Below are 21,217 nucleotides of genomic sequence, written 5' to 3' on the forward strand. Positions count from 1 at the left end.
TGACCGAAAAAACGAGATTGCGTATACAAGCGGCTGAAATGAGCTTCCTCCATAGGGTGGCTGGGCTCAGACATCCGGAGGGAGCTCGAAAGGAGCCAATTGAGGTGGTTCGGGCATCTGATCAGGATGCCTCCCGGGCGCCTCCCTTTGGAGGTTTTCCGGGCTCGTCCAACTGGGCAGAGACCCTGAGGTAGACCCAGAACCCGCTGGAGAGATTATATATCCCCCAGGAGGAACTGGAATGCGGTGCTGGGGAGAGGGATGCCTGGAATACCCAGCTTAGCCTACTGCCACCGCGACCCGACTCCAGATAAGTGGGTGAAAATGGATGGATGGATGGATGGAGGAATAGGTTCAAGATGAAGGTTTACTGTGTGTGCTACAATTTTACAAAGCTATGCCTCAGAAATGCTTGTAAAGCTTCTCATTGTGGCTGTGGGCTTCTTCCACCTGAGGAACATTTCTAAATTGAGGAAGATGTTGTCCCTCCAGGATGCTGAAGAAATGGCGCGTGCATTTTTTAATGTGGATTTTGTGTATGGTTGGCATAGACAGGCTCCTGGTTCTATAAATCTGCACTGAACAGGCCTTAGGGTAGCCTGGAGGGTTAGTCATAGTTAGTCACTGGCGAGGTACATGTGGTACAGGCGTTCTGTGCATGTGGTGTTCTGTGCATTGGGCACATTAGTTGGAACTTTAGAATTTTATTCAGTTATTTACTTCGGTATAGGAGCACCATCTATTTATGACCGGTAACATCTACAGTGCCTCACACCCTTCTTTGTCTCTTTTTCCTGGGGCATCTGGCCCTCAACCCCTGAGCTCATAGTCCACTCCCGCTGGGCTCCCCGCCCTGAGGTCCCGGACTGCTGCAGCCCTGCTCCTGCCCTGGTTCATCGCCATGATCTGACCAATCCTGGAGCTACAGATGCATCCCCCTGCCTCTCTGAACTGCATACACTGTGCGTATCCAGCCATCAACAATTTTGTTTTATCTCAGTTTTTTCTGTCTTTGTACCATTTCCAGTGTTGTGTGTAGGTATTTTATGATCTTCTATTTTTACTATGTGAAGTACTTGCATGAAATGAATTAAAGGCACTATGTACATAGAAGTTTATTATAATAATAATAATAATACTAATAATAATAATTATTATTATTTTTTTATTTTTATTATTATTATTATTATTATTATTATTATTATTATTATTATTATTATTATTATGGGCGGCACGGATGGTGCAGTGGGTAGCACTGCCGCCACACAGCAAGGAGGTCCTGGGTTCGAATCCCCGTCGGCCGGGGCCTCTCTGTGCGGAGTTTGCATGTTCTCCCCGTGTCTGCGTGGGTTTCCTCCAGGTACTCCGGTTTCCTCCCACAGTCCAAAGACATGCAGGTGAGGCTGATTGGAGAGTCTAAATTGCCCGTAGGTATGAGTGTGTGAGTGAATGGTGTGTGTGCCCTGCGATGGACTGGCGACCTGTCTAGGGTGTATTCCTGCCTTTCGCCCAATGTATGCTGGGATAGGCTCCAGCGACCCTGTTCAGGATAAGTGGGTTAAGATTATGGATGGATTATTATTGTTATATATTATTTGTATTGTGTGCGTACTTTGTCCGATAAATCAATAAATATCAAAATCTACTGCATGAAAACTTTGTTTTCATTTTTCCACAGCTAAACATGATTTAATCCCCTGACTCAGAGGGGGAACCCGTCTGCCACTGGTTGACACTGGTTTGTTGTAAAAAAAAAAGGTTGTACATATAAACAGATTAATTGTAGTACATAAAGTACCTAAATGTCAATCCAAATTAATTAAGTGAAAGCAAAGATGACTGCGGTCATGTCAAGAGATGGGAGGAACCCAACGGGTGGCACTGTCAGGCAAGGGGACAGGCTTGGTGCTACAGATGAATCCACAGTGGCAGGATAAGGCTTTGGCAGCCTAGCATAAGAGAGTTGTATTAGAAGCCTCCGGCCCACTGTAGCCACTTCACACCAGTTTTCCATAAAATATAAAACAGCAATATAAAAAAGAGTTTTGTGACAAATATTATTGTACATCCAGAGCTGGACAACCACCTGTCTTTTTCAGCTTTTTCCTTGAATATCCTGTCTTTTTCGGCTTTTGCCAACCATTATGACATTATCTCTCACTTTAAACATAGTTTTTGTGTTGAATAAAGAACACTACTTTCTCTCATAATGCAGTCAAGCAGTCATTGCATGGAGTGAATAATCAATCCTGGAGCAGTCGATGGGCCTAGTAAAGTTGCAAGTAGAAGCCATTACTTAAGCAACCTCCTAAGCGACAGTTCGGGGAACACGCCTAGAAAACTTTAGTAAAGTATACCTTTCAAGTCTTCGTAAAACGCTGAGACACTGCTATTGGGAAACATGGCCCTGATCGATTTACCCTCTTTTCTAAGCTTCAAAATGGCTTGCTTTTCTCCCAAAGACAGCTCTTTGGTCTTCATGTTGATTTATCTTTTCTAACATAAATGCAGTCTTCACAGGCAAAACCAAGGCTAAAACCATGAGTAGACATTCAGAACTATTGAGTCACATGTTTCAATACTTTTTCTCACCTAAAGATTGGGTGGTCTGATACAAAAGTTGTTTAACAAATCTAAATCTACATAAAAATGGCAGGACATAAAAGCTGAGATTTGGATCTGTCATCTCATATACATGTTTTGACATCAAACTCAACTGTCTTCAGTGTATAGCAAAACCTAAGGAATTGACATTGAATATGAACATAGTGAAGTGGTTATGTGTGTATGTATGCATTTTATATGGATATGATCATGTCTCTAGGTGTTAGTTATACTAGACATGTTAGCCTGCTGGTGACCTGGAGGTACTGCATGTTTCAGCACTGTGCTCATGCTTATGTGTTCATGCTTTAATAACATTTGATTGACCATGAATGTTAGGCATGAAGAGTGTAGGATACGCTGAAATGCAGCCTTATTTACAGGACAAGGACTGCTCTGAGCCATATTCACAAAAGGGGGCAACTGTGAAGCACATTTACACAATATTAATCTATAACAGGTAACATAAGATACAGAAAAAACACTTTAAACCAGCTTTTTCATGATGTCAGTTATTCGTTTGAATCAATCAAGCACAAGTATAACCATTATTACATTACATAATTGGCATTTGGCAGACGCTCTTATCCAGAGCGACGTACAGTTGATTAGACTAAGCTTGAGACAATCCTCCCCTGGAGCAATGCAGGGTTAAGGGCCTTGCTCAAGGGCCCAACAGTTGTGCGGCTCTCATTGTGGCTACACCAGGGATCGAACCACTGACCTTGCGGGTCCCAGTCATGTACCTTAACCACTACGCTACAGGCCGCCTCTCCACCAGGATCATGAACTTAAGATTATGTTATCCGAGAACATCTTCATGAATGAGGCTTCCACAGATCACATTCAGAAGAGTTGCAGATGACCTTTCGAATACTGGGGGTCACTGCCGGTACAATGAGGTGCTTTCATCCTGGATTCCTGCCTGACCAAAGCCCTCCCATTGCTGGGTGAGGCTGGACCCCCCTGCATCGTGCTCCAGAGCTGCAGGCCACAGTTAGCATCAGCCCAGTCTGGACTCTACAGACACTGGGCCCCCTGGGGCCCTCAGGGATGCTCAGGCCCTAGATTATGATAATAATAATATTAAAATATATGTATATTATTTTTCTATAAGCAACAGATTCTGTACTGTTGACCTAGGACTTGGGAATCGGTCTTTTGGATACGGTGTTGCTAATGCGAGTCATATAGCCATTGACATGTCATCCAACCTAAATCGCAGGCCCTTTTTGAGGGTCAATCAGAGTGGGCTTGCAGTTGCAGAACTGCTACCAGCACTAGCTGTTTGACCAGCTCATACCCAGCTAGACCAGTTTATGACCAGATTGACCAGCTTCAAACTGGTCTGGCTGGCATAGCTGGATTTTACCGCAGGTTTCAGTCGATCAACAGCTTGTGACCGGTAGTCATTGTGGCCCCCCAGATCTCAACTGTAACTTTTGGGACTCGGACGTTTTGGACTTGTTTAACAAATAAACAGTATTGAAACCACGGTCTCACGAACACACGAAGCACACAAATGGCACCACAGAAAGGACAGCATTTCAAGCCACACCATATTTTAATATAATTGATTTGTATTGCTTTTAATGTGTTTTATTTTTTCAGAAACAATAAAGCCATACAATGTAAAGCAAATGAAAATACACAAACGTTCTGTACAGACATAGTATCACTTCCACACATTCTAGGTCAAGAGCTATCTTTGCAAAATGGGCACTTATCAGGACAAACAATGTACTACCCTTCTGTACACAGAAACAGGGGTCTTCCATTTTTTCGAGTGAAGGGTGGGCACATACCAAAAAAAACACCTCCGAGGTGAAGGCCATTGTGTGAAAATGATCTGAAAATAAATACTCATTTAGAAACCGGATATTTGTGGAGAATTGTTTGCTTCAAGAAATTACACAATTGCTTCATGTATAGGCCAGGCCGCATGCCATTGGTTTAAACTGATTTAAACGGACATTGATATTTGACTCTAGAAACACTGCATACTCTCTAGAAAACAAATGTGAACAAGTTCCAACCAAATTGAGAGCACTTATTTTACAGCATAACCATGCCCTGCTACAACTGCAGAAATGATTTATTGTCAAATAAATCACATATTATTTTAATTGTTGCGGCTTAACAAACATAAGTGCTTTGTAAAGTTAATGGGGTCATTGAAGCCTCATGAGAAGAAGGGCTCGTTTGACTTATGAAAGAAATCGTTTGAATGAACACACTACGGCAAGGGCACGCTGAACGCTGAGTCGGTCGACTCAGAAACAAGTATGACAACATCTTTGGCAAACAATAAGATATTTACAGTCTGAAGACATGTATTTACCATTATTTTATTAGGAGTCTTTGCATTCCTTTTATACTCATGTAATATTGATTTTGCATATGATTTTATAGGATAAAAAGGCATCTCACACATGTCCTGGCACTGTGTTCTGTCAGCTGCACCCAGGATGTTGGCTAAACAGAGGGGCAACAGAACACCCTCAGCAGGGCATACCCATGTCTCATATAATTATCTTCCGGCTGAAAAAATTATATTTCATCATTCAATATTTTGTCTGTTTAATATGCAGACTTTGTTAGTGTTGGCTTCCATGTAGTGTACACAAAATCCAAAAACCAAAGCATCATGTAATACCACACCGTACCTCAGGGTGGCAGTAAAGTACAAAAATATGACATCAGCAAGCATCTCACCTTCCATTTTGAAATGAAAAGTTGAATAAATAAAACAGTTCTTCATCCTTTTTTTTTTCAGAAAAAAAGTTATTTTAAAATAAGAAATTTGAAGGAAAAGAGAATCTGCAAAATTTGTACATAACAATTTTGCCAAATGGGCCAGATGAACTTCACGCAGGATTTGCATGGAATCACACTGTTTTAGTTGAATGTTCATATTCCAAACATGAATAAATCATTCCCTAACCATTTCATATATATATATATATATATATATATATATATATGACCAGTTTTTCAAACAAGAAACAGATAATAAACAGACAGTAAATATGTTTTTTTTAAATGTGTGTCATATTAACATTAACATTACAGTTAATGGAAGACAAACAAGTCAGTGTCAGATGAAAGATGTTCCTTCACCAGTCCCCTGCACTACCTGCTAACTGACTGATCTTATCTGTTTAGCACTTGAAAAAGCCATACATTATTAACATGCATTTATTTATTGACATACCATTTATTAATTAACCGTTTTACAAATTGTATGACACAGTATTGTGTTTTGTTTAACAGTATAATGCACTCTTAAAATGAAGTCTGCTCAACTTGCATTTTTTAAACGCAATACAGAAATATAAACACATTTAAGTGCTGAACCTAGAATCCTCCAAAGCATGTCTTATTCCAATAACAATATGAACCAGAATAACTGTACATATGGCACTACTTTAAGACTAAAATCCAAGGCCATTTTCAGAAAGTCTGGGAAACATGATTTTTAACCCCTTACAGTATACGCCTACTTCAATCTAAAAGAACACAATGCAAGAAAAATGTAATGCAGTGAAAAAATATTCAAAACATTGTGATAAGCTTTAAGATACATACACTTTACACCTTACATATTTAAACGCTTTTCAAAATCTTTCGACTTTGAAATCTTAGCCAAAATAAAGAGTATTTTTTTTCCAATGCTTTAGGTAAACTTTATGTAGACTATACAATATATGTATATATGAGTTAACATAGAGTGACATAGCAAAAAAATAAATATTTTAGTAAAGTCACCTTTTGTAGTAGTATATATATTTATATATTTTTTTGTTTGTTTTTTATTAGCTTACATTTGGGTATGATGTGTGTTTAACATAGACCTTCTGACGCACACTGGTAGAAACTCTTCTCTCTACAGATTTCGCAGCTGCAGGAATATGTGTGATCTCATGTGCAAGGAAAGTGATTCATGGCTATAAAAATGGCTTGCTCAGTCAATCGAATCAGCTTCCAGAATAAAGGATAGTTACAGTTTTATAATACACTACAAGGGAATACAAGGGAAAACGGTCGGCCATTTTTGTCTCCAAGTTGCTTGAACAAGCAAGGACCCCCAATCGCTCTCCAAGGGTACAGGGAAGAAAAAAAACAGATACAAACCTGTGTAGCTTTTACTTCTTTGACTGTCAGATGAATATAGTCTTAGAATATGTCTTAGAATGAGTCTTAGAATTTGTCTTGGAATCAGTGGAGCTGTCAGTGATTTCATAATTGTCTGAAATAAATCACACACTCTTAGAATGTGAGTTGCACAAGTAATCAGGGAAGTCTAATGTGATGTTATATAAATTAAATCACACGGCTTAGAAATGGAGGTAAGTGAGTAGAAAGGGACGCTGTATGTGATGTCATAACCGCGTGAAAGAAATCACACGCCCAGTGCAAGAACATATGAGCCAGGAGAAACTACTTGCATAATAAGAAAAGGAGGCAACACTTCGTCCAATCATTTCAGATTAATCTATTTTTCCATTTCAGCCTCACTGTACTGAATCCCAGAAATGCTGATGTAGGTGCTATAAATACAATAAAAATGGTCTGAGTGTGCCCTCCTTCCCTTCATGTTGTGATGATAAACACAGGTAAGAAGGTGCTCTCTGTACACTAACATGCAGGACAGTGCAATAACCCAGTGAAAGTCCTGGGCTCCTCCAGTGTAATCTTAGCATGGATTCTGAGCGTGGTGAAACTGAGCAAACTGAGCATGTTTTCTTTAATCTCGACTCCCCCCTTCCGAGACTGCAGTACATTCAAGAGTACTGTGGTACAGGCGAGGGTAATCCATCCTCCATTCCTCTGAAATCTACATGCTGGAGGATTGACTAATCAAGCCTAGACAGGGCACCACACAAGAGCACGAGGAAACAGAAGGGAAAAAGCGCCAGACCGCAGCGGATTAAGGGTTTGCGATTGGTCTGCGGCATGTAGGAGAACAGTTCCGTAAAGCGAAGTGTTTGTAGCCCACAATAGGTCCTGCATGTTGTGTCCGGCATTGAGAAATGACTACACATTGTACATACATTTCATTCAATTAACAAGCTCACATGCAAAAATGTACTTGACTATTTCCTTGCAAGATGGCATGAATACAAACCGGTTTTTTTCAGAAAAATGACATGTCAATACTTTTATATCGAAAGCATACTTTCAGCTTTGTCTATTTTGACAGTTCTATTTTACAGAATACTATATTTCAAATGGACCATCCAATAATTACATACTTGTCCTGAATGCTTTCTTTTCTTTGGTTAATCAATCCAAAAGCCTGATAGATTTCAGTCTCCATTTCATCACATAACTTTGCTTTTTCTTTTGCCTCTGCTATTTTTTTTCTTCTTTTTATATATATATTTTTTTACATGAAGCTCTCTGACATCATATCCTTCTTATATTGCGCTACCCTGTGAGAGATCGAATCGCTCTCCCCCCCCCCGACACATCACTGGCACCCCCCTCCCCCGGCACTTCCTCTATCACCATCTCGGGTCAGCTCCAAGTCCTTTCGCAAAAACCACCAGAAAAAGAAAGAAAGCTACAAAAAAAACCATCTAAAATCAAAATGGACGAACGTGAACGGAACAGAAACAGCCTCTGGAGAGCAGAGTGGCAGCGGGGGGGTGGGGTGGGGCCTATCGCTTCTGCGAGCCCATCATCACCTTGGAGACGAAGTTGACGATAGCTGAAGCTGGCTGGTCGGGGTCCATCTCGGCGAAAAGGTGGCTGACGTTATCTGTTGTGCTTCCTTGTTTCCGGGCAACAAAGCCAAAAAACCTGCGGTACACAGACAGGAAATCGCTCTTTAAGAGAGGGGCCATGGACCTCTCACAAAAGCACACAGGAGAATAACGTCTATCGTGAAAATGTCTCATCGCATTCAAGTCTAACTCTTGAATTACTGGATTGGAACATTTTTTTGTACTGAAGCACTGGCAATTGAAAGGCAAAAAAGAGGAAGTCACAAAACGGAATAAGAATTCACCTCCTTTGGAATGCTAAAGTAAATCTGTCACGTTGTTTACCACCACAGAAGGAAGATTACTATCTATCCACAAAGGAACTAACGAGAGCAGGAACCAAGCGCAAACAGAGCTTCAGAGGATTTCCTACACTGATGTAAAAAAGTTTTTTCCTTAACCATCGCACCTTCAAAAATATCCATAACGACTGTTAGATAAACAAGAATGACTCTGCAAAATAACAATACACCAAGAATACACCACTACCCACAACCTCCTTCTCACATCATGGTGTAAAGCTTCACCCAGAAACCAACTGCAATCGCAGCCTGTCAATCAATACTGAAAGTGGATTTACCAAAGCTATATACATAACCAGCCCCTAGTCCACACAGAATCCACACCCCTGTGATTGTATATGATTACATCTCATCTTCCCAAGAGCTAAGCTTCCAGTGTGACAAAATATATCAGCTTCAAAAGCATAGCCAGGAAGCAAGCACAGCCATTTTAGCACTGTGATCCGTGATTCTGAGAAAGTCTTGGGGCAGTTGGCCCTTTACAGTCGGCCCTGTATTTGTGATCGGGGGGGGGGACAGTTTCACCGCTCCTGGTCTGTCTTTGACGTGAGAGTGGCAGGAGGGAGGGAGACATCCAGATGTCTGGATGTGCTAGGCCATGGAGCCCCTGCCAGCACTGTCCATCTCCACTGTCACAACCGCTAACGCTAGCCTGGCAGCCACGCCAGGGTTATTTTACTGTAGCTAGGAATCTACTGGGTCTGGCACAACGTTAGTAAAGCTGAGCACCTTTTGGGTCTAGTAAAGCATTAGCATAGCTAAATACATAATGGATCTAGTAAAACATTATCATATCTAAGTGCCTAAATGGTCTAATAAAGCATTAGCATAGCTCAATACATATTGACATACCTATGTCTAGTAAACCAGTATCATAGCTAAGTGCACAGCTACGTACCTAATGGTTCTAGTAAAGCATTAGCATAGCCGGGTACCTAATGGGTCTGGTAATCTATCAGCATAGCTAAGTACCTAATGGGTCTAGTAAAGCATTAGGATAGCTATGCAGCTCCTGTGCTAGCATTGCTTTAGCATAGCTATGTTCCTACTGGGTCTGCACTTTGATTTTAACTTTTTTTGAGAAAAGCGGGTAATCCAATCAGCAAAAAAGCTCTCCACTTTCAAAGCACCTTCTCTGCATCTTTTCCATTCTGTGTGCGAGGAAGAGACTAATCAATCAAAACATCTCTGAACAGGCTGGCTTCTAACCAAAAGGATTAAATTCAGACCGTATTGCACAAGCAATTTCATTTAATGGGATGACCAAAGATGCTCCCAATAGCACTTTGCAGATTACTGGTTTTGGAGAGCTACCATGAAGGCTAGGGGGGAAACTGCTGAAGCAGTCATGAAGGCTAGGGGGGAGGCTAGGGGGGCTGAGAATGAAAGCCTTACTTTGCTGTGCCACCCTCGGGTTTGCGCCACCTGTGAAAGATTCGGGACAGGTAAGATAATCTCATATTTAAGAATTTGGGACAGGTTATGATACAGTGATTGGCTCATTCAGTAGTGAAATGCACATCAATCGCAAGAAGAGCTGCTTCACCACTCAAATGTTATTAATGTTACTACAGGAGAGCAGACGGGCATGCACTGTCAACAGGTGGCCTGGCATGCACCCGGTTTGCCAGCAGGGGTCGGTAGTGGGCAAATAGATACAGACCCCCCCCCCCAACGGCTGCACAGTATATCATACATTCATCATCATCAAGATATGAACACGCAAGATGAACACATCACAAAAGACTGCTTGAACTGCAAGCTATAGTATTTATTTAAATTGATGTTCTGTTTAATTTATGTGCAATTTGTTCAATGAAAAAATGTTGGAAATAATTGTTTTTTTTATTTTTATTCAGCGGGCATAGGCTATTCATTGTCTGGGGTCTATGTTAGCAGTGTACCTAAATCAGAAAGACATTAGAACTGTGCACATTTCAATATTCGCTTATTTATGGCAAATCATATCGTCATCACAATATCCAACAACGTTATTGTATATTTTATTTAGACTAAGCGAAACAATCATATGTTAGAATAGTCACTGAGTGAGCCATACAGAAGCCCTCTTGTAAACAACATTTTTCACTACAGTGTTAAACGCGGGCGTTTCCTGTGTCTACAGACTCACTTCCTGTCCTGTGGGTCGAGGTCACAGAACGTGACGGTGTTGATGGGGTAGTGACGTCGGAAGAAGAGCCTGGGGGAAAGACTGGAGATTAGCACATCATCCACGGTCGAGCCTGCCACACAAACACACCTCCGCGGGGCTCCAGGAGTGCCTTGATGCTAACAGGCTAATAGGAATACCCTCCTATTTTGTTTGGGGTCAATTTGATCCCATTTAGTGATTGACATCTCTTAAAAACCAGTGTCAAACTTTCACTAACTGTACCTTAGGCTCTAAAATGAAATGTGCCTCACAGATTTTTCATATGGATAAAAGGCTCGTCATTTTGGAAACAACAAGAAGGCGACAACCAAAGTGTCAAAATATTTCTATTACAATAATTCTGTGTTTATTTAAACTGTTGGGCTCAATTAGACTACAAACCTAAAAGCGGTCAAAAAATCTTGGCATAATAGTAGGGTTAAAGATATCACATCAACTCCAGAATAAAGCAGTGGCTGACTCATGATGAGAGTCAAGAGATGTGTAACAAGTTGGACATTGCAATATAATATTAAAAAAACATGACATATGAACACCAGACCGCCTTTCAGTAAAGCACAAGCTACAACATCTGCAATAACAGCAAGAATGCACTCCTGCTAACGTGTTGCTATGGAAACAGTGTGACAGAGCTCCAGGCCCTGTCCATTCATACTAGTCTTTTCATACGTTAAAGATGACGTTAAACCGAGGTCCGAGCTCACTGCGGTCCGAGTGACCTAGCTAAATTCCCAGCCCGGCTCTTTCAACCTGCCACTTAACCGTCCCCTTATTTAATAGGCTATATAACTGTTCTCTCCCTCTCCACCCTAGCTGGTGTGTGGTGAGTGTTCTGGTGCCAAATGGCAGCTGTGTATCACCCAGGTGGGTGCTGCACATTTGGTGGTGGTTGAGGCGAGTTTCCCCCTCATCACTATAAAGCACTTTGAGTGTGAGAAATATAAATGTAACCATCCATCCATCCATCCATCCATCCACCGACTCACTTCCTCTGGTTGTCCGTGAGGGTGATGCCTTGCGTCGACACCTTGAAGTGTACCACAGTGGCCGTGGGGGCGGGGCTAGCCTGCAGCGTCTCCGATATCGCCTTGGCAACGGCCTGGGGCCCAGTCAGGGACTCCATGTCCACGGAGTTTATGTAGAGGACGTTACAGGCTGGGGGAGAGCAGGGAGAGCGCGTCAGCCGCTACGGCAGGAGGGCCGGAGAAAGCTTGGGAAACGGGCGCTACGAGAAGCGTACGCCCTGCCTCCTCACGACAGAGTACTCACACACGCATTCTGAAAGACAGAGCTCCATTTCTCAGGTAAATTATCACAGCCCATGCTAATCTATCCACTAAAGATTATGCTAGTGTTGTCTCAATGCGTGCTCTTCGGTCGGAGTAGTGCAACACTGCTAAAACGTGTATGTTTCCGTTCAATGTAGTCATCTGCTTTCACAGAAAAAAAGCGTGTTTTTTTTACAGCCTGAAATTCAGCACACAGGTATTAGTAAGAACAGTCTTCATTCCTGTTCTGCCTATAACAGCAGGGCCATGCAGTCCGTTTGGTTTCCATGCCACCCGGCCTACGCCAGGGCTGAGTGACAGCTGTCGACGCGGTCAGAAGGGCGAGTGACCGGCGAGTGAGAGGAGCTTGTCTCCGTGGCGACAGTTAAGAGGCGACGGTCATGCAGAATGCTCGCGCGGTGCGGAGCCTCGGTCTCCGACGCGGAGAGATCGGGGGGAAAATAAGAGTATTTACCATGGGATTCACCGGGAGACTTCTGCCCTACAGTCACTACAGTGACACACGCACGGCGGGGAAACAAGGGTGGGAATGAGAGGGGGAACCATGAGGAACACAAAAAAGATGTAAAAAGAAGTACGGTCATGGAAATGGGTTTGTGCTGCTTCTGACCTTCAGCATGAATATTTGTAATAATACTAATACTGCTAGTACTATTACTACTACTACTACTGCTAGTACTATTACTACTACTATTACTACTACTACTACTACTACTACTACTACTACTACTACTGCTGCTGCTGCTACTACTACTACTGCTAGTACTATTACTACTACTACTACTACTACTACTGCTGCTGCTAGTACTATTACTACTATTACTACTACTACTAATAATAATAATAATAATAATAAAAATAATTAAATAATAATAATACTAATAATACTACCACTGCTACTGCTACTACTACTACTACTACTATCACTACTGCTACTACTACTACTACTAATAATAATAATAATAATAATAATAATAATAATAATAATAATAATAGAAAATATATATATTCTTCTAAACTTAGCAGAAATACAATCCAACTAAGGAATGTAACAATAAGTCACACATTAAGAGACAGTCTTTATGTATAGCTATACCAACACACATATGTTAAGGAAAAACATAGATAATATCAGCAATACTGTCTGCCTTTTTTAATACAATACTTTAATACAAAATGGCAAAAATGAAAAGGTGTTGACATCTCATCAAAGAAAGTTTGGAATGAAAGAAAACCAACGTGGAACAATGAGGAGATGGGTCAGAACACCCAGACATGTTCCAGAGTGTTAATGCTAATGTGCTAATGCTAATGCTAGCGACTGACGTCTGCACTTACCTGCTCCTTGTTTGAGCATCTCCATAGCCGCATTAGTGGGCGTGGTTATCTCTGGGGCCTCCTCGTGAGGATCTAGAAGCAACAGCAAAGCAAATTGTTTAAAACCCAGAGGTTAGAGGTGTCAGGGCCTACTTCCTGTCTGTTACAGGAAGCACACAATTAGGGGCGGAATATGGACGACTCACCTCTGGTGGGGATGACCAGTTTGCAGGGTAAAGCCAGGGGGGTGATGGAGTGCTGGTACACCAGCGCAGAGAGACAGCCTGGAGACAGACAGACAGACATACACACAGACAGACAGACAGACAGACAGATAGGGGGAGAGGGAGAGGGGACATTAGTTCTTCTGGCCCCACTACAAACACACACTGCATACAGCCTGAATCCTACACACTGCACACAGCCTTAATCCTATACACTGCACACAGCCTGAATCCCACACACTGCACACAGCCTTAAGAAGCCCGTTCCCCAGCACAGCGGCTGTATTCCATATGAGCATTCTGCTTCAAATTGGCTGAAATGTTCCTTATCTGGACAGTGTGTGTGTGTGTGTGTGAGTGTGTGTGTGTGTGTGTGTGTGTGTGTGTGTGTGTGTGTGTGCTCTGACAGGAGACGAGATGCGAGCTCTCTGTACCTAATGTGGGAGGAGGCTAAAAGCACAGCTCCTCTCCCGCACTGTCGATAAGCGCTCAATAATGCTGTTCCTCTCAGGGCCTGTCCAAAATGTGGCCCAGAGCCACCCCTCAGAACACTTTCTGGCACATTATTATTTTAATTGTATTTATTGTGTATAATAAGTGCATGTTTGGCTCTCTGGACGCTGTCTGAAGAGGTCAGGGTAGTTCTGTTGGCAGAGCTGACTCCGCAGCGTGGTGGTGAAACGCCCGCTCCTCTTTTGCCTCAGAGCAGCATGCCCGCGTGAACAAGGCTACACCGCCGTGTTCTGGAGCCGGGGAGGCGTCCCACGTTTCTGATGCCACGACGGGGTGGAGGGGGCATAACTCTGTCTGTTTGACGGCATGGAGGACTAAATTAGAAGGAGTCGCATCGCAGCGATAAACCTTATTTCATGGAGCCCGTGCCGTAATTATAATTCAGCTTCAGGGGCCTGGACTTCTGCCAGCCAATCTTCAGCTACTTCAAACGCACATTACCGAGGGGAGACTGAACTCCCCTCAGCATCAAAGAGGTAGACATGAAAGAGCCGGGGGGGGTTGAGGGTACGAGGAGCGGGGCGTTCGCCGTTTTCCCTAAAAACAACCACATCCCTCGCCGCTTCCTGCAAATACGAGAGGCCGGCGGGTTCAGCCCCTCCCATCGGCCTGTTCCACCGCAGAGGATCAAGCGGGGGGAGCAGGGACACAGCGGGGGTGTAGAGGCAGACAGAGTGGGGGTGTAGAGGCAGACAGAGTGGGGGTGTAGAGGCAGACACAGTGGGGTGTAGAGGCAGACACAGTGGGGTGTAGAGGCAGACAGAATGGGGGTGTAGAGGCAGACAGAATGGGGGTGTAGAGGCAGACAGAGTGGGGGTGTAGAGGCAGACAGAGTGGGGGTGTAGAGGCAGACACAGTGGGGTGTAGAGGCAGACAGAGTGGGGGTGTAGAGGCAGACACAGTGGGGTGTAGAGGCAGACACAGCGGGGTGTAGAGGCAGACACAGCGGGGGTGTAGAGGGGGGCACAGTGGGGTGTAGAGGCAGACACAGCGGGGGTGTAGAGGCAGACACAGTGGGGTGTAGAGGCAGACACAACGGGGGTGTAGAGGCAGACACAGTGGGGTGTAGAGGCAGACATAGTGGGGGTGTAGAGGCAGACACAGTGGGGGTGTAGAGGCAGACAGAGTGGGGGTGTAGAGGGGGGCACAGTGGGGTGTAAAGGCAGACAGAGTGGGGGTGTAGAGGCAGACACAGCGGGGGTGTAGAGGCAGACACAGTGGGGTGTAGAGGCAGACACAGTGGGGGTGTAGAGGCAGACACAGTGGGGTGTAGAGGCAGACACAGCGGGGTGTAGAGGCAGACACAGCGGGGGTGTAGAGGGGGGCACAGTGGGGTCTAGAGGCAGACACAGCGGGGGTGTAGAGGCAGACACAGTGGGGTGTAGAGGCAGACACAACGGGGGTGTAGAGGCAGACACAGTGGGGTGTAGAGGCAGACAGAGTGGGGGTGTAGAGGCAGACACAGTGGGGGTGTAGAGGCAGACAGAGTGGGGGTGTAGAGGGGGGCACAGTGGGGTGTAAAGGCAGACAGAGTGGGGGTGTAGAGGCAGACACAGCGGGGGTGTAGAGGCAGACACAGTGGGGTGTAGAGGCAGACACAGTGGGGGTGTAGAGGCAGACACAGTGGGGTGTAGAGGCAGACACAGCGGGGTGTAGAGGCAGACACAGCGGGGGTGTAGAGGGGGGCACAGTGGGGTCTAGAGGCAGACACAGCGGGGGTGTAGAGGCAGACACAGTGGGGTGTAGAGGCAGACACAACGGGGGTGTAGAGGCAGACACAGTGGGGTGTAGAGGCAGACAGAGTGGGGGTGTAGAGGCAGACACAGTGGGGGTGTAGAGGCAGACAGAGAGGGGGTGTAGAGGGGGGCACAGTGGGGTGTAAAGGCAGACAGAGTGGGGGTGTAGAGGCAGACACAGTGGGGTGTAGAGGCAGACACAGTGGGGGTGTAGAGGCAGACACAGTGGGGTGTAGAGGCAGACACAGTGGGGTGTAGAGGCAGACAGAGTGGGGGTGTAGAGGCAGACACAGTGGGGTGTAAAGGCAGACACAGCGGGGGTGTAGAGGCAGACACAGTGGGGTGTAGAGGGGGGCACAGTGGGGGCGGAGAGCTTACCGAAGTAGGGCTCGTTGGGGCAGCCCTTCAGCTTAACGCCCTTGGGGCTGGTCTCGATCAGGAAGTGTCTCACGAGCTCGTTGGTGCTATCGCCGGCTACAGAAACATAGAGAAGCGTCAGTCGGTGGATGACATCACCTGGCATAACAGCTGAGACACATTCCAGAGAGCACTGATCAGCGATGGGAAACACATTAGACAGCCAGGCATTCGGGAGGGAGAGTGGACGTATCAGGAACACTCCCTGTATACTGCTCCCTATTAAATACAGCGGCGGATGTGAAATACAAGCAAACTGCGTAGCGCTTAAGTCTGGATTCAAAGTATGCTTTTCATGGCTTAAGTGCATAGCAATGTACTGAATACGACAGGATTTCAGTTTGTATAAAGTCATGTTCCGTTCTTTTAGATCACTGGGATCGGCTTAAACTCAGTCTCTCATAACGCTTTCCCTTTCACAGGGACGGAATTTCCACAATTGTGTTGGTCCCACTTGTACAATGAAAAAACTGGCATGATTCTAACTTATAAACTTGATTACAAATAGGATACATTTGTGTAATCAGTGGCCTATCGATGGCAACTTGCAACCAATGTCAAGCACAGTTGGGGGAAAAAAACCCCATAGGTGCAAATGTGTTGGTACATCCCGCGAGACTGGCCATCCCAGGATAGATAACGTCATCTTACTGTACACTCGTAACTCCGACAAATTTGAAAAAGCTACAAAAAGCTGCATAGGGATCATTTGCAGATGATCTGAAGGCTTGTCAATTTGTGTTTGTAGAAGGATTTAATGCTTCATTTGCTTATATGAAGTTTATTGTAGGCGTCTATGATGAAATCCGCTAGCATAGCTATTACAAGTATACCGGAAATGCCATTCAGTGGGACTGCCGCTTTACCTCCCAATAGGGGGAGTATTTAAAAGCATGAACGCGCCCTCACCCCTCCTCTCTCTCTCTCTCTCTCTCTCTCTCTCTCACATTTTACTGACAGACCCTCTGCTCAGGAAAGGCAAGGCATTGTGGGTCTGGTTGGGGGCAGCTTTGAGGAGGTTGGTTAAAAAATGTAATTCATATGCATGTGAAGCCAGAGCCTGGAGTCGTATGTATTTTCTGAAGTGAATGACTGGCATTCTTGGCCAGTGTAACTGCCCAGGAACATTCATCGTGATTATCCTCTGCCTTTTCTAGCTGTCCTGCGGCTCTGAAGATACGACACTGGAGAAAAGAATGCTGGAACTTTATATTTAAAGTAATTACATCGACGGGGTTACAGCAAGTATGCAAAATGGTGAAAGTAGGATTAGTGTAAACCCTGAGAGAGTACATATGAATGCAGGCGACTGTAAGAGCCCAAGAGCACAATGACTTTACTGAGAGAGGACACAATGCCTGGCAAGGGAGACAATGCCCCCGGGACTATCTGGAATGCCAGCCGGCTCCTTCGGAAACACCCCTGCCAACAGGGCGGGGCTGGAGCTATGAGAGACCTCTATTGGGGGACAGAGGGCTGGAGCTGTTCCTATTGGTGGACAGTGGTTGCTGGAGAGGAGGAGGAGGAGTTTGGAACAGAACCTTTCTTATTCTGCTGCGCTGTAGGCGGGGCGAAGGCCACCTTCATGGCCAATCCATAGGCCCCACGGAAGGAGTGGCTGTCCCGGATCACGAAGGCTCCCGGCTCGCGGTCCTTCAGCAGGGCGATGGCTGCAGAGGAGGAGGAAGAGGAGGAAGTGGAGGAGGAAGAGGAGAAAAGAGGAGGAGGAGGAAGAGGAGGAGGGGGAGAAAGGAGGGAGAGGAACAGGAAGAGAGAGGAGGAAGAGGAACAGGAAGAGGAGAGAGGAGGAAGAGGAGGAGGAATTTGTGATGACATCTCAGGAAATCCACGGTTGCCACGGTTACCCTGGTGACACGTTACGGATCGTGCTCCCTGCCCCTCCAGGGGAACCAGTTATTTAGCGAATGGAAGCAACCAGCATTCCTGCGGTGGTGAGGGAATATGTGCCCATAACATTTATGTAATATTGTGGTTTGGAGGCATTCGCAGGGGGACGTCATACAAAAATGCTCTCTGGCCAGGCCCCCCCGACTACGCACACATAGTGCTGGAGTGTGGGGCTATTGCAGTTTCACATGTGTTCCTGTTTACTGGCATCTCCACCACAGATGATCTAATTCAATGGGAGTTATAACCTGAAACAGATACACAACCCGGCGTACACAGCCCTCCAACCAAATAAACAATAACCTAGCATTCTGCTGCCTGCTACAGAGCACTGACATGTGTCCTGTGCTGGGCTACATTTCTGGGTTCTCCCTTCACTGCACCTGGGAAAGGGCCCTCAACACCACGTCACTCGTCAGGCCTTACCTTGCTCCCGCGAAATGTCCGGCTTGTACCAGAACCTGGAGGTGTCCTGCACAAACTTCACATTGAGCCTGGTCTCCGGACTTCCGTCTGTGAGGAGTTAAGAACACAATCGTAATATAGTAGTAATAATAATAATAATAACAATAATAATTCCACCATGCACACAGCTAAAGTAAACCTACTGCTACAGTTGCTACATAAATCACAGAGCTACAGTTCACCTGCTACACTGACAGAGTCATCACTTATAATTCTAATAATGAATCATAATTGATGTGGCTTGATACGATGCTAGATAGCTTTTAGGTAAACTAAGCAGGTATGCTATGTTACGCTACTATATGTTGTGTTGTGATGTGATATGATGTGTTGTGATATGGTATGACATTATATGATATATGTTATGTTATGTTATGCTGTGTTGAGTTGTGTTTTGTAATGTTATGATATGCTATGTTATGTTGTGTTGTTTTATATAATGTTATGATATGCTATGTTATGTTGTGTTGTTTTATGTAATGTTATGATATGCTACGTTATGTTGTGTTGTTTTATGTAATGTTATGATATGCTATGTTATGTTGTGTTGTTTCATGTAATGTTATGATATGCTATGTTATGTTGTGCTGTTCTATGTAATGTTATGCTATGTTGTGTTGTGTTGTTTTATGTAATGTTATGATATGCTATGTTATGTTGTGTTGTTTTATGTAATGTTATGATATGCTACGTTATGTTGTGTTGTTTTATGTAATGTTATGATATGCTATGTTATGTTGTGTTGTTTTATGTAATGTTATGATATGCTATGTTATGTTGTGTTGTTTTATGTAATGTTATGATATGCTATGTTATGTTGTGTTGTTTTATGTAATGTTATGATATGCTATGTTATGTTGTGTTGTTTCATGTAATGTTATGATATGCTATGTTATGTTGTGCTGTTCTATGTAATGTTATGCTATGTTGTGTTGTGTTGTGTTGTTTTATGTAATGTTATGATATGCTATGTTATGTTGTGTTGTTTTATGTAATGTTATGATATGCTACGTTATGTTGTGTTGTTTTATGTAATGTTATGATATGCTATGTTATGTTGTGTTGTTTTATGTAATGTTATGATATGCTATGTTATGTTGTGTTGTTTTATGTAATGTTATGATATGCTATGTTATGTTGTGCTGTTCTATGTTATGTTATCATATGCTATGTTATGTTGTGTTGTTTTATGTAATGTTATGATATGCTACGTTATGTTGTGTTGTTTTATGTAATGTTATGATATGCTATGTTATGTTTTGTTGTTTTATGTAATGTTATGCTATGTTATGTTGTGTTGTGTTGTTTTATGTAATGTTATTATATGCTATGTTATGTTGTATTGTTCTATGTCATGTTATGATATGCTATGTTATGTTGTGTTGTTTTATGTAATGTTATGATATGCTACGTTATGTTGTGTTGTTTTATGTAACGTTATGATATGCTACGTTATGTTGTGTTGTTTTATGTAATGTTATGCTATGTTATGTTGTGTTGTTTTATGTAATGTTATGATATGCTATGTTATGTTGTGCTGTTCTATGTTATGTTATGATATGCTATGTTATGTTGTGTTGTTTTATGTAATGTTATATATGCTACGTTATGTTGTGTTGTTTTATGTAATGTTATGATATGCTATGTTATGTTGTGTTGTTTCATGTAATGTTATGATATGCTATGTTATGTTGTGCTGTTTTATGTAATGTTATGCTATGTTATGTTGTGTTGTGTTGTTTTATGTAATGTTATTATATGCTATGTTATGTTGTGTTGTTCTATGTCATGTTATGATATGCTGTTATGTTGTGTTGTTTTATGTAATGTTATGATATGCTACGTTATGTTGTGTTGTTTTATGTAACGTTATGATATGCTACGTTATGTTGTGTTGTTTTATGTAATGTTATGCTATGTTATGTTGTGTTGTTTTATGTAATGTTATGATATGCTATGTTATGTTGTGCTGTTCTATGTTATGTTATGATATGCTATGTTATGTTGTGTTGTTTTATGTAATGTTATATATGCTACGTTATGTTGTGTTGTTTTATGTAATGTTATGATATGCTATGTTATGTTGTGTTGTTTCATGTAATGTTATGATATGCTATGTTATGTTGTGCTGTTTTATGTAATGTTATGCTATGTTATGTTGTGTTGTGTTGTTTTATGTAATGTTATGATATGCTATGTTATGTTGTGCTGTTCTATGTAATGTTATGATATGCTATGTTATGTTGTGTTCTTTTATGTAATGTTATGATATGCTATGTTATGTTGTGTTGTTTTATGTTATGTTATGATATGCTATGTTATGTTGTGTTCTTTTATGTAATGTTATGATATGCTATGTTATGTTGTGCTGTTTTATGTAATGTTATGATATGCTAAGTTATGTTGTGCTGTTCTATGTTATGTTATCATATGCTATGTTATGTTGTGTTGTTTTATGTAATGTTATGATATGCTACGTTATGTTGTGTTGTTTTATGTAA

At 43.0% G+C, this 21,217-nt stretch overlaps 1 protein-coding gene across 9 annotated transcripts in view; it reads right to left on the reverse strand.

The window, feature by feature from the left end:
* Positions 1–8,093: 8,093 nt before the first annotated feature.
* Positions 8,094–21,217, reverse strand: part of tns1b (tensin 1b) — a 254,989-nt gene continuing 241,865 nt past the window's right edge. For 7 of the 9 annotated variants that reach the window (XM_061226946.1, XM_061226944.1, XM_061226941.1 and 4 more), the window contains 10 exons: positions 18,678–18,764; positions 17,885–18,013; positions 16,305–16,400; positions 13,660–13,737; positions 13,475–13,546; positions 12,591–12,626; positions 11,834–12,002; positions 10,806–10,874; positions 10,070–10,099; positions 8,094–8,409 (listed from right to left, as the gene is read on the reverse strand). In XM_061226946.1, the coding sequence (XP_061082930.1) occupies positions 8,268–8,409; positions 10,070–10,099; positions 10,806–10,874; positions 11,834–12,002; positions 12,591–12,626; positions 13,475–13,546; positions 13,660–13,737; positions 16,305–16,400; positions 17,885–18,013; positions 18,678–18,764 (908 nt within the window). In that variant the 3' untranslated portion in view covers positions 8,094–8,267. The remainder of the gene's footprint in view (positions 8,410–10,069; positions 10,100–10,805; positions 10,875–11,833; positions 12,003–12,590; positions 12,627–13,474; positions 13,547–13,659; positions 13,738–16,304; positions 16,401–17,884; positions 18,014–18,677; positions 18,765–21,217) is intronic. The other 2 variants (XM_061226942.1, XM_061226950.1) reach the window with 2 other exon arrangements.

This window comes from Conger conger, chromosome 17 (genome assembly GCF_963514075.1).
Source record: "Conger conger chromosome 17, fConCon1.1, whole genome shotgun sequence".
NCBI lineage: Eukaryota > Metazoa > Chordata > Actinopteri > Anguilliformes > Congridae > Conger > Conger conger.